This window comes from Lathamus discolor, chromosome 2 (genome assembly GCF_037157495.1).
Source record: "Lathamus discolor isolate bLatDis1 chromosome 2, bLatDis1.hap1, whole genome shotgun sequence".
Lineage (NCBI taxonomy): Eukaryota > Metazoa > Chordata > Aves > Psittaciformes > Psittacidae > Lathamus > Lathamus discolor.
In genome coordinates, this window is record NC_088885.1 from 125,251,630 (window position 1) to 125,264,611 (window position 12,982).

At 35.7% G+C, this 12,982-nt stretch overlaps 1 protein-coding gene across 1 annotated transcript in view; it reads left to right on the forward strand.

Moving 5' to 3' along the window:
* The window catches only part of PREX2 (phosphatidylinositol-3,4,5-trisphosphate dependent Rac exchange factor 2), a 176,251-nt gene that overhangs the window by 75,532 nt on the left and 87,737 nt on the right, over positions 1 to 12,982 (forward strand). The window contains exons 12-20 of the mRNA XM_065668406.1: positions 733 to 833; positions 4,296 to 4,399; positions 5,699 to 5,748; positions 6,262 to 6,337; positions 7,041 to 7,113; positions 8,250 to 8,392; positions 8,540 to 8,632; positions 9,951 to 10,099; positions 12,451 to 12,536. Coding sequence (XP_065524478.1) covers positions 733 to 833; positions 4,296 to 4,399; positions 5,699 to 5,748; positions 6,262 to 6,337; positions 7,041 to 7,113; positions 8,250 to 8,392; positions 8,540 to 8,632; positions 9,951 to 10,099; positions 12,451 to 12,536 — 875 coding nt within the window. The remainder of the gene's footprint in view (positions 1 to 732; positions 834 to 4,295; positions 4,400 to 5,698; positions 5,749 to 6,261; positions 6,338 to 7,040; positions 7,114 to 8,249; positions 8,393 to 8,539; positions 8,633 to 9,950; positions 10,100 to 12,450; positions 12,537 to 12,982) is intronic.

Below are 12,982 nucleotides of genomic sequence, written 5' to 3' on the forward strand. Positions count from 1 at the left end.
ATGTTCCCTCACTGAAGTTGTTGGAAGCAGGTAAAGAGAAGTCATGAATGAAACGTTTAAACCTACCATCAAATGGCTTCTTTTCTGTGCTAAATTTGAAGTAGACCCTTTGGAAGTATGCTTGTGCTGGTCCTCAGGTCACCAGTTAAAACCCATGACTGTGCATGTTGCATTACCTCACTACGCTGCTCTTTAGATTTGGAGCACATATGTAAATAACTTACGAGCTATAAATTCAATACAAGCCAGGCATTTCCTGCAGTGCACTATATACTTCGTATGTGTGCTCAGGATGTGTTTTACTCACCTTGGAAATAATAATTCTGTTGTACTGTGATAATGTTCTGACTTCATGACATATCTGTCCTGGGCAAGAGCAGTAGCTATGCCTGGGACTGGCTTGTATTTGACCATCTGGTCAAATGTGGCTATGATAGTTTAGGAAATCCCAGAAAACATGAAAGTCTTTACCAGGTGCAAGGTAAACCGTGCAGGTAAAACTTCTGAGTAGAAAAGACATCTCAAGGGAAACCATATGTATTTATGTCAAAATAATATTAAAAAGTTGAAATGAGAGGATTTGTAAAGGTGGTACGACATTCTGAAGATTATTAGGCTCAAGAGTCACTTCCTAATATAGTAAGAAACACTAGTAATTGAGTGGGAAATGTAGTAGGTCTGGTAGTATGACTTCTAAAGTTTGGGGTTTTTTTATATCTGTTTTCATTTCAGTGAATTTGTGTCCTGGTTGTTGGAAATCGGAGAGATACACAAATCTGAAGAAGGTGTTCATCTTGGCCAAGCTTTGTTAGAGAATGGCATTATCCATCACGGTAAATATAATTAGTTTTAACTTACTTGCTTTCAATGTAATTGTTGTAATTAGAGTGGACTTAATTTTGTTTGAAAAAAAAGATGATCTTGTTAAGGCAAGACAGGTTGTTGAATCTGCATTATATCCTTGCAAGGACCTCATGGGACCATTGTTCATGCCTAGCAGATTTACTGTGAGAGGCTCCATCAGTTTAATCAGATTACATTTATGGTGTTAGGAGCACAACATCACAAACAGGGACTTAGAGAAATGTTGCTCTTCTCTTATAAGCAAAACTAAATTCTGGTGGAACAGAGAACTGCTTGTAAGGATTTAAACCTTTTATTAAGGCCAGGCTTTTTGGGGATACATGTTGAACTAAGAATTATAGAAGAGAGTGAGTCACAGTTGGCTATTGATAAATATGCCTGCTTATGTGTTAGGTATTACAAGTGGAGCTGGTGGAATCCAACCTGGACCCAACAGTTTAGTCTTTTGAGTGTTAAGGCCTTGTTTTAACTACATTGTACAGTTACTAGAATTGATATTTTTATGCTGTATTGCATTTTAATTCTTCTATACTTCAGCCAGCAATTAATTTTTAAGTTCTTCGCCACGATATTTTCAGTGACCTTGACTGAAAAGAAAGCAGGAGTAACAGAGTGCCACTTAGCTGTATGCATTTTAAACATTCACAGAGTAGGAGGAAAAACATTAAGGTAGTCATGTAGTCTTTAATTCTTTAATGTCAGTCTACATGATTTTCTTCCACCGTCATTCAAATGTCAGATGCTATTATGTTTACTGTACATAGAGAATAGTTTTCAATTGAATAATTCTGTTGCCAAAGATTCTTCTCCTGATCTTATAATTTATATCCCAAATACACCCATAGACTTTCACAATAGAGAGTTAAATGAATATTGTGTAATTTCATGAGATAAAAGGGTAATTATATTAGAGCATAGAACTGTGAGCCAGACGTGCCACTCTGAATAGTGGATCCAGCTGTGGTTCAGTGAAAACAGAATTCCTAAAATAAAGTTGAATGAACCATCTGTTTTCGCAGAAGGAGCAAGGGAGAAAGAAAGTTTGGCTGTTATTTACATTGCAAATGTTATAGAGGGCTTTGTTAAACTTTGCATATTCACTCTGCTGGTCATTATTTTCACTGTGTTGGGCTTCATTCTAGCAAGGACAGAACCATGTGGTATGGGCATTGTTTTAGCTCCTGGTGTGTGAACTCTTGCAAGTACAAAATTCGTTTTTTTATTTTCATTTTTGTTTTGTATTTCTGTTCTCCTCCAGTTTTGCAAATGGGAAAAATCCGTTTATCTGTTGCTATTTTAAATCCACCTGGTGGCTTTCTCTAGTATCTGAAATGACTTGTATCAGCCAGAGGGCTGAGATACTCTGTCCAGTCACTTGTCACTGATTATTAGATGGAAGCTTCCTGTCAAGGCAGTAAGGAGCTTAGTAGTTACAAAGATAATCTGAATATTAGATAGTTTTAAAATGAATAAGTATGTATGTAGCTATGCAGGTTCTTGGACTGGTGTACTGATCTGAGTCAAAACTACCCTGGCCCCAAAAAGTTAGAAAAAAAAAAAAGTTTACACCTGGGTTAGTTCCCTTTTCTTAGTCTGTGACATATAAATATCTATCCCAACACAAAATATAGGTACATTGTTGGGAATGTCATGCAGAACAACCTGGGCTGCCTTATTTTAATGGTAATGCAGCCTTTTATCAGCTCTAAGTGTTTGAAACTCAGGATGTGTCAGCTCTGTGGACCTGTTCCCTTAGTTTCTGGTGCACGCTATGTAAGTAGGTGCTGCAAAGACAACGAAGCTTGTGTTCCTCAGAGGACATGGCCTGCTCTGTTTGTCATTGGCATGCAAGAAAGGAAGGGTGCTTTGTAGTCCTGGTACCCTCCCAGCACATCTCTGTAGTGGTGATGAGCAATTTGGCCTTACACAATACCATCCTGGTGGTTGATTTTTCTATTTTATGTAGTTGCTGGTTTAAAAAACTCTTACTGTGTGTTGATATAGTAGAATATGTTTTTTTCTTCAACAGTATGATTTTTTAATTTTTTTTAATTACAAGACTAGAAGATGCCTTCTCCCCACCCCACCCCAGTCAAAATGGTCAAAATCCATTAAAATTCAGTTAGATACTCATACTAGGCATTACGTGTGAAAATTCTGTAGTCTGTATCTGATTTACTGAGAATCAATGACATGTAAAATTGCTTAGGGGTTATTTTGAATAACTACATTAGTGTGAACCATCAGTTCAAGGCAACTGGAAATTGGCTTTACTATTGGTAGATATATCAAATATAGGTAGGGAAGTTTGCTCTGGCACATGACACTAGTGAAACCACTGAAGTCCAGTTTTTATGTCTGTGCATCAGATGATGTGTGGAGATACTGAAGAGGTTGGAGGGGCATGAAAAACAGTGCAGACAGAAGGCAACTTACTGTACAAAGTTTATGATGCCTAACTACATTTTCTGAAGAAAATAATGTATGATGGTTTAATCACTTGGTGTAGGAAGGCATGCACAGAAGAATTGCCTAACACTGTCAGGCCTGTTACTCTGATTAACGGAGACATCACAGTACCCTCCTTTAGTTTCAAAATCAAAACTTACTTCTGCAAGCAAAACAGCAATTACTACAAGATAATTATGCTAGGATAGTGCTAGTCTTAATGCTGGTCTCAGCCATCAAATAAATCAGCTGGTTTTCAGAAAGACTTGATGTTTCCAGGAGTTTTGTATCATGTGGTATGACTGTTTTGACAAAACACTTGAAGTTGTGGGGTTTGTTGCTGGAATGTTGTGAATTTCTTGAAATTCATCTGTTAAGATCCTTTTTCAAAAGTCTTTGGGGAAATGGATTATCAACACCTTCAAACTGATTGCTGGTCTCTTGCGCTTGAGACCTTCAGCTGGCTATATATAAAGAAAGATGTTCCCTCTCCCTTTTCTCCCCAGTGCAGGACTGATCAGATGTGTATCTTTACTCATCTGAGATTGGCCTCCACAAGAATTAAAACAGAGAATCCTTGTGGAAAAATAATACAAATAGCTGCAAAAGAAGCTTTATTTGGTTATTTCATTGATAAAGCTTTGCAAAAGTGATGAAAGCTAGAAAGATTTGAGTACCTAGTTTTTCAGGTTGTTTGCTGTCTCTTTGTCTTTCTGAATTATTTGCCCTGTAAGTTGTAATTGGTTTGTTCTGAGCTGCTTTAACATTGTGAGAAATATTGTCACCAGTGACATAAAGGAACTTAAGCAAAATGATCTAATTTGGCTTCCTGGCCTCCCTGTCTGAAATCAACCTGTTGCTGTGTAATTGGCTGTTATTAGATTAAATGATGCTGGCCCACTTCTTTCTTCTTTATTTCTTTAGAAAATCATCTAACAATAAATAATTGTTTTAACTGTTTTTTTGGTTTTTTTTTGATTTAGTTACAGATAAGCACCAGTTCAAACCTGAACACATGCTGTACAGGTTCCGATATGATGATGGAACATACTACCCCAGAAATGAGATGCAGGATGTGATTTCTAAGGTACAGGTTAAATACTTGCTATTATTAGGAAGAACACATCAGAAATGGAGGTTCTGCTTGAAAAATAATGTAAAATATTATGCTAGCATAAAAAACATCCTTCACACTTGCCTGTCTCTATTTTTAAGTGAATCCAATTCAGTTTACTGTTTGTAAGGGAAGATTTTGGCTTGCTGTTATGCATTTTAAATGCAAAAATAAAGTTTAAGTTTGTTGGTTTTATTAATGTTTTCATATGCCATGTTTATGGGCGGATCTGGCGTTTCAGTCTATTCTATTTTTCAGTCCATATTAATAGATATGAAGCTACATGTGGAAAATTGGTTTTGATTTTTCTCTTAAATCTGAGTGTCATTTGTTAGTGCCTTAACGAGGTGATAAATCTGCAGTCATATCGATGTTTAAACACAGATAGGTAGTGCTGTCCATCCACACTACTGGGCATAAGCATAGAATCCTAAAATGATTGAAGAAAGTTGCCTTTAAACTCATTAATATTCAAGCTTTCATGGTTTTGAGGTGGTAGAAAATGTCAGCTTTTGGGTATTACATTATAGTGTTATTTACTTTTCTGCTGGTATTTCTTAATGCAAGGTATATCTAAAAGAATCTTCAATACTGAGCTACAAGGCATAGGAAAGTAGGATGGAATCTAATTTGGCGTAACTTTTAATTGTTATACATGGTTGTTCTTGCATGTTATAAACTGTTTTTTGATAGTCTGCTAAGTAATACTAAGTCAATTTCTTTTTTAAAAAACAATTTTCTGATAGTAGTTTCTTAACTCCTAAGAATGCTTTATGTTTTTAATTGAAAAAATCAAATATTTGAACCTTTTTGCATTTTTAAAGTTTATTGGTTATTTGTAATTTAAATTTGTAAGTAAATTGTTGATGCATATAATCGAATGCAGTGGTTTCTATGTTAATTAGTCACTTTGTGTGTAGAACAGCAACCAGTGATTGCAAAAATGTTAATGCATGAAAACTTTGCTTTATCTTTCAGGTTTTGTGTATGTTTCTTTCAAAGTACTATACCTTCAGAATTTTTTAATGCTACCTTAAGGCTAAGCCTTTTTACGTGTGTCTCAGTAAAGCTTAGAGTAGGTTGGAAATGTTTTCTTTTTCATAATTTATTCATCAATATTTTTGTCTGGAAATATTACTTGTTGGCACATGAAAATACATAGAGATTTGAACAGAGTTTTTTACTATATAAATACAGGCTTCCTTACTGCATCCGTTCCTTTTATGTTCTCTGTTGTGTGAACAGGTGGCTAACTAACCTTATCTTTAACAGGGTGTACGACTGTACTGTCGCCTTCACAGTCTGTTTACCCCAGTAATTAGGTGAGTCAAATTGGGAAATCCTTAAAGAGTCAAATGGAAGAAGTATGTAATCTGAAGATACTGTGTTTGAAAGCAGGAACCTAACCTATCCTTTGAAGACTAGTCTCTTGGGAATAATCAAACAAGACTGAAAGGCTATAAAGACAAAAAAGCATAACTGAATCATAAAATGACTACAGACTCCATTCAGTATGACCTTTTTTTAGAGTTTAGAACCTTCTAGGTCCTGATGGATATGCTTATATACTTACTGTATGTTTACTAACACTTCATTACCTCCTTTGGAGAGTCCCATGTGCCTTTATACTCCAGTGACATTATCGCCCAAGTAAGATAAGTAAGCCTCCTCCTTTCTTTCTGTACTAAAAGGTTTGACTTGCTCTTTTACTCCAGAGGCAATTTCTGAACCATTACAAAATTCTCAGTTCATGCTTGCACTAACTTGTTTATAAAATACAAGTATTTTAGGCTCTTTTGAGTTTTCATTTGATTTTTCTTTTTCATTTTGAACAGGGATAAAGATTATCACTTGAGAACCTACAAATCTGTGGTCATGGCTAACAAACTCATAGACTGGTTGATTGCACAGGCAAGTATACACCTTTGGATTTATTTATGTTTTTGAATTCTAAGTTGAAAGGTAACAATGTATTAAGCAGAATAAGATTTATTAGAATGGTACATGTAAATGTAATCTTCTTAAACTAGTAAAGTAAATGAAATCAGCTGTAAGCAGACGTGCTGTTTATTCCTTTTGTGCTTATCTTTCTTACGTGCAATTTAAATGTTTTAATGAGACTTAGTTTTGTAACTGTTCATGGCTTAAAATGAAATGGATAGCCTCTGAAAACTCTAAATTACTAACTAGATGGACTAAAGTCAGTACCAATTTTCAGTCATTAGTTCTGTTCTATTTTAAGCAAACTAGGAACAAGAACAGGGTATCCTGTTCACTCAGGCAACATGCACCAGTTTTATAAGATAAAAGTTAAAAACTTCGACACTTTTACATTCTATTATATTAAATTTTTATGGGGAATGCAGAGTTACTAAAATGTTTACATCTTTATTTGTAACTGTAAAGATATATACCATGTAAAGGTCCCTTCCAACCCAAACTATTCTATGGTTTTATGATAATATACTGTTTAATAAGTGTGCAATAAATGTGTATATAAAGGTGTGGGGGAGTAAATACCATCTACAACCATTGCCAACCCTGTGAGTTTGTGCTATTGTGTGTTTTGCTGCTATATTAAAGTAAATGAAAAAAATATGCTATGGTTTAACAGGGAGATTGCCGCACGAGGGAGGAAGCTATGATATTCGGTGTAGCTCTTTGTGATAATGGGTTTATGCACCATGGTAAGTAAATACATTCTGTGCAAGCTATGCTTACCTTTCATTTAATGCTTTCTACACAGTTGAAAAGAAATGCAAGGGCTGGTAAAGATATTACAGAAGGGTTAGGAAGTGTTTTCATTGTATTGCTGAAGAGATCTATGCTACAATCTTCAAAGAAGAAAAAAGCTATTACATACTCTGAAGACTATTTTCAGTCAATTTTATAGCACGCAGTGAGGAATTCATCCTCTGGAGAATGTGGGGGTGTGTGTGTCAGTTTTATCAGCCACTCTGAAAGAAGTTTCTTAATCAGGTAATACATGTTGGCACAGATGAGATGATAAAAATATTAGGAAACACATAGGAAAGAAAGGAGATTTTTTTTTGGAATGAATGGAGGAGCATGACCTTTAGAAAAAGTTGAAGTGGTGACAATAGGAGAAAGTGGAGTGTAGAAAAATGAGAAAATCATAAGGGCAGCAGCAAACAAAGAAGGGAGAGAAGAGCAGAGATATGTGCAGAACAAAAAATGAGGTGAACAAGGTCAAATTTAATACCATCAGAGGGAAGATTTCAGTGAAATGATTGAAGCAGTAGGCCATTTACTGAAATGAAAAGAGGAAGAAATTATTTTCTTATCAGCTTGTTTAGAGAAGGAGGTAGAATTAACTTCCTCTCTGGCACTGTTCATTCTTTATCCTTGCACTTTTAAATATCCAAACTGCATGCGCCTGCTGTTCTAGTTGTTTCCACATCCTCACCAAACCCATTTCCAATACTGAACCTGGCATCCTTCACCAGCTGGAGAGTGCTAGAACTTGGTGCTGAGCATCTCCAGCAGCTGTCCATCAGAACTTTTCAAACCCATGTTTTTAAATCCTTTTTAGGAAGAAACCTTGTGCTTGGCGTTTTCACTAAAACCATTTCAAGCTAATATGGCTTCCTCTGCTTGGTGAAATCCAGATGTTGGGGTTGAAAATGAGCTTAATGATACCTGTCTGTAATGGATCCAAATAAAAATCTTTGTTTATGTCAAAAATTAATATTTCCCTGGATTCACATACAGAAATAGTTTGCTGGCATTTAATAGGTGTATGCATGTTCAGTATTTTATGGTTTATGAAAGGCATTAATACATGTGGTCTTGCATTCTACAGTGTTAGAGAAAAGTGAATTTAAAGATGAACCACTACTGTTTCGTTTTTATGCGGATGAAGAAATGGAAGGGTCAAATATGAAGCACAGGCTCATGAAACATGATCTGAAAGTAGTGGAAAATGTCATAGCCAAGTCATTACTGGTGAGTAAGGGATTTTATGTTTTAATGAGTGAAGAAATCGGTTGTAGTGACAATAAATTAGCACTGTGTGTATTTATTTAATGGGGATGTCCTTTAGCTGTTCTTCATGCCTTTCTGAACAATATTTTAAACAATTTTATTTTTCAGATTAAATCTAATGAAGGCACCTATGGTTTTGGTTTAGAAGATAAAAATAAGGTGCCAATTATTAAAGTGGTGGAGAAAGGATCAAATGCTGAGGTATCAAGTATTATAAATTATCATCCCTATTTTATTCACTTGATCACAGGTGTATGTTTTGTACATCAGTGGGGAAAATCTGTGGTAATAGAAGGTAACAATGATAACTTTCCAAGAAAACTGTGGTTATGAATCTTTTTTTTTTTTCTTTTTTTAAATTTGGTTTTGTTAAAAATGCTGCTCTGACCATTATCAACACTTACTTTCTGCTCAGGTAAATTGTCATATTGAGTGGTGATACAAAAGTGGTCATTTTATTTTTATAAATTTTATAATATTCCAGTGATGGCATTGATCATGAGCGGAATAAACATTTTCAGTAGAGTGTAAACTGAATATATAGCTAGTCTGTGAGTTGCACTAGATATATTTCATAATGAAGGACGTATCAAGCTTTGGATGAAGTCTAGAATTTGAGAATCCAAATGAAACAATTACAGCCTTTCTGTTTGTTAGTATTGCTTTAGATGCTCTTTGAGTAATTTCATATTCTGTTGAACTGCATGGGAGTCTTTGTACATGTAAAGGTAAAGAATGAGTCTTCTCTTCCACAAGATCAAAAATTTGGACCCAGATTTCAAGTCTTTCTAAATCTCATGGTTGAGTAGAAATTTAAGGTAAAAAAAGATATAGCAAATCAATAATGTAATACAGTCACGGTGCTGTATAGGATGATTTCTAGCAGTCGGATTCTGCCATGATCTCAGATGGTGCTATGGTTTAGTCTTTGCCCTGAGCTCCAGTGTGTACTCCTGCCATCTAACTAGTTACAGTTCCTTTTTTGTTCTACTGGAGTTTAAAACCTGTAAGCAATTTGGCTTGTGATACCATTGGCTCAAAGACCATGAAATATTTAAGGATTTTTTTTTTTTTTTTTTTTTTTTTTTGCTTTGGAACTTAATACATATTCACTTACTGGAATATTAATCAGCTCTTTATGAAAAGAAGCTTTAGGTCCTTTGGAGAATGATGGATGGACAAATTAGGTAGCATCATAAAAAAGTGAATTGGCTCAAGGAAAGCTGTTGTGTTATTCCAAATATTAACTGATATTTTAATACTGTCATAAAATCTTGATTAAGGCCAAGTCTTGTATTTAGGTCTTTTCAGAATGAGTGTTTAATGTACCTTTCAAGCCAATTTAACCAGTTCTAGAAGTGTTTTATGGTTTAAGTCTGTAGTGTGTGGTACATGAAGGAGGCATAAAGAATGTAAAAGCAGTGTGCATGTCATTATTCCTATTGGGGTTGCATGCCAGCAGCAGAAAACATAATGGTTATAAAAAGCAAATGTATACACAACTGTCATTGTTTTCTAGATGGCAGGCTTGGAAGTTGGGAAAAAAATCTTTGCCATTAACGGTGACCTGGTTTTTCTGCGACCCTTCAGTGAAGTGGATTGCTTCCTGAAAGCATGTTTAAACAGTAGAAAACCCCTGCGGGTTCTTGTGAGCACTAAACCACGGGAGTAAGTTATCATTCCTTTGGGGGAATTTTTATGAACTACAGTTGAAGTGAATTTTAAAAGACCAGCGGAGCTTCAGAGTGTACTACTGTAAAGTTATTTTAAATGCTGTATCTAATCTGACTTTGCAAAGTTAAGCAATTTGATCTGCTTTGATTTTGTTTTATTGCATTAGTCAGGAGAAGAAAAACACAAGTGCTTTAGATCATCGTCTCTGCTGCTTTAAATACATGCAGGAACCACAAGCGTAAATGAAGTTTCCTTGACTATAATGGACAGTTTTGATCACTTATCTCTCACTGTGTTTATTAAACAAGTTCTTCTGCCTGGAGAGTAGTTGCTGGTTTGGCAGAAGTCAGACTCTCTGATCTAATGGGCCTCTTCAGCATGTGTGCTGGTTGTGTAAACAGCATGAGCAAGTAAACAGCTCTCCATCTTTATGTAACAGATGTATTTCTGTACACAGTTATGACCATTCCTACCTGAATGCAATTTTTGTTACTTAAAAGAAATGCAAAGTGAGGACTGATGGCTGGGCTCAGTAAATATGTAAATTAGCATAGGTCTGTTACTGAAGTTAATGTAGTTGTTACTGGTTTATACATACCAAATAAAGAGGAAAGTAAGAAACAGTGGTCAGAAGTAATTTTGATCAAATTTTGCTGGGTAAGGAGGAACCATTCTCTTACCAGAGTGTGCCTTGGAAATGGCTCTGATTCAGCAGACGTGTTTCTTGTATTAATAAGCAAGGGTGTTTTGAGACATGCAGTGGCATCCCCAACAAACAAACAAAAACAGCAATAACAAAAATTCCCCAAATGAGTAGATAAGAGTGTTGGAGCAAGTATAAAAGATGTATCTTGGACTTTCTTTAATGGAGATCTTTGTTTAATTTCTGATGCAACTTGAAAATGTGGGTGAATTTCAAGGTTGACAGAGGTAATCTAGTGAATGAGGAGTTCAGAGGAGTTGAAGAATTTGTTTCTCAGTGCTGCCTGCTTTTTGTCAGGAGCTGCCACTCGCACAACTATGTTGGCAGAAGAGACAGTTCTCTCCTAAATTCCTAGGTTAAAACTGTCAGTGATGGTCTTTCATACCTCATCAGAATATTCCAAAAGCATTTTCAGAATGAAACTGTATAGATTGTATCAACCTTCATTAGTATATAATATATACTACATAATTCTATACTTATGAAAATATTTCAGATGAAAATTCTTTAATCTCAAGAATATTCCAATTTTTTTAAGCTTCATAGACTTCAGTGGGTTTTGGATCTCACCTATGCTGACGATTGTTTCCAAATGCTGAATATTCTGTGTACCAGAAAAAATGAAAGTACAAGAAATGATGCAGTGATATTATTCAACATAATATCTACAAATCAAGTTTATTAAAGTCCAAATGTATTTTAAATCACTTTTCATCATCAATTTGAATTGCACTGGCAAATAGAGCTTGGGGCAGAGATCCTTGAAATAACAGAGCTGGCTCTGGAAGTAAAGGCTGCAAAGCTAAATCAGTGGACTGTTATGCATGACCTGACTAGCTCTGATAAGGGCTAATGCAGCTGTGTTGCTTTTTCTGGAACCCGAGCTGATATCATGTGGATATGCTGGCTTACTTTGGGTGAGCTCAGGGCTTCATTTTAAGGAGTCGATGTGAATTTTGATTCTAAGAACTGTTTTTGTTGGTCATGTTTCAGTAGGTTTATTGCTATTGCACTTAGGCCAGCAGGAGTGTAGTACAATGTGCTTATGATTTAGAAGAACAGTAGTAGGCGATTCTTGCTTGACAAACCTCAGATTTTACATAGCTGCCTGGAAAAATTGCACCAAATACTTCCCCAGTAAAGCTCATCAAGTAGTCACTTAGATGTTAACAAAGTGTGATATGGATCTAGTCTTTGCAGTCTTCTGCAGCTTCTCTGACAAGGCCTTGCATGATCTGTGGTCCCCAGGCTTTGTCCTCTTGACTGAGAGACTCCCTGTCTTCCCAGGGCTTTCAGTGTTGCTGTGCTGTGGCAGTTTGCCCAAATCACATGCTTTGGTCATAATTGGCATATTGAATTTACCTGTGAAATAGTATTGCATTCCTTTGATTGGTTTCAGTATTGCAGCTTGCTCTTATTTCTGATGCCAGTGGTGCAAAGTATCTGTAAGTGGATCCTGCTGAATCTGAAACTGTGAATTGAATGAAAATGTCCTGCACTCTTGTAACCTACTTATTGCTTTATATTGATATATTTATATATAAAAATATATATATAATATATATATTTATATATCTACCTTTATGTTAAATAACAAAATGTTACCTTTTCTACATTCCTTCTGAATCTTTGCTTATATCAGGACAGTGAAGATTCCTGATTCTGCAGATGGACTTGGATTCCAAATCCGGGGCTTTGGTCCATCAGTTGTCCATGCTGTTGGGAGAGGTAAGAGCTGTCAACTGTGATGGTAAATACACATTTGCTATCTAAATGGCATGGCTGAGATACATCAAAATTAGGTCCAGTGTTTCAGCGTAGTTTTCTCCCCCAAAGTAACAAACAATACTAAATAAAACCAGGTAAGATTGTTTTGTGTTCTTATACTTTGTAAACTTTGGATAGATTTTCTGGCTTTTTTTTTTTTCTTTATTTGGAACCACTCACTTCCTGAGCATTATATTTGTTAGGTGGCCATGTAGTCCTGCAATGTTCTGAAAACAATTTACAGAAAATGCACTTCTCACAAGTCTTTTCAAGGGTGCTAGTCGCCTCGTCTGTCTTAGTAATTGCAGGTGTCTCCTGTAAATACTGTTTTGTCCATTTTGTGGTGTGATTGTCAAAGGCTTGCCATCTCTAACTCAATATGTTCTTGACCGCGACACTGGTGATGA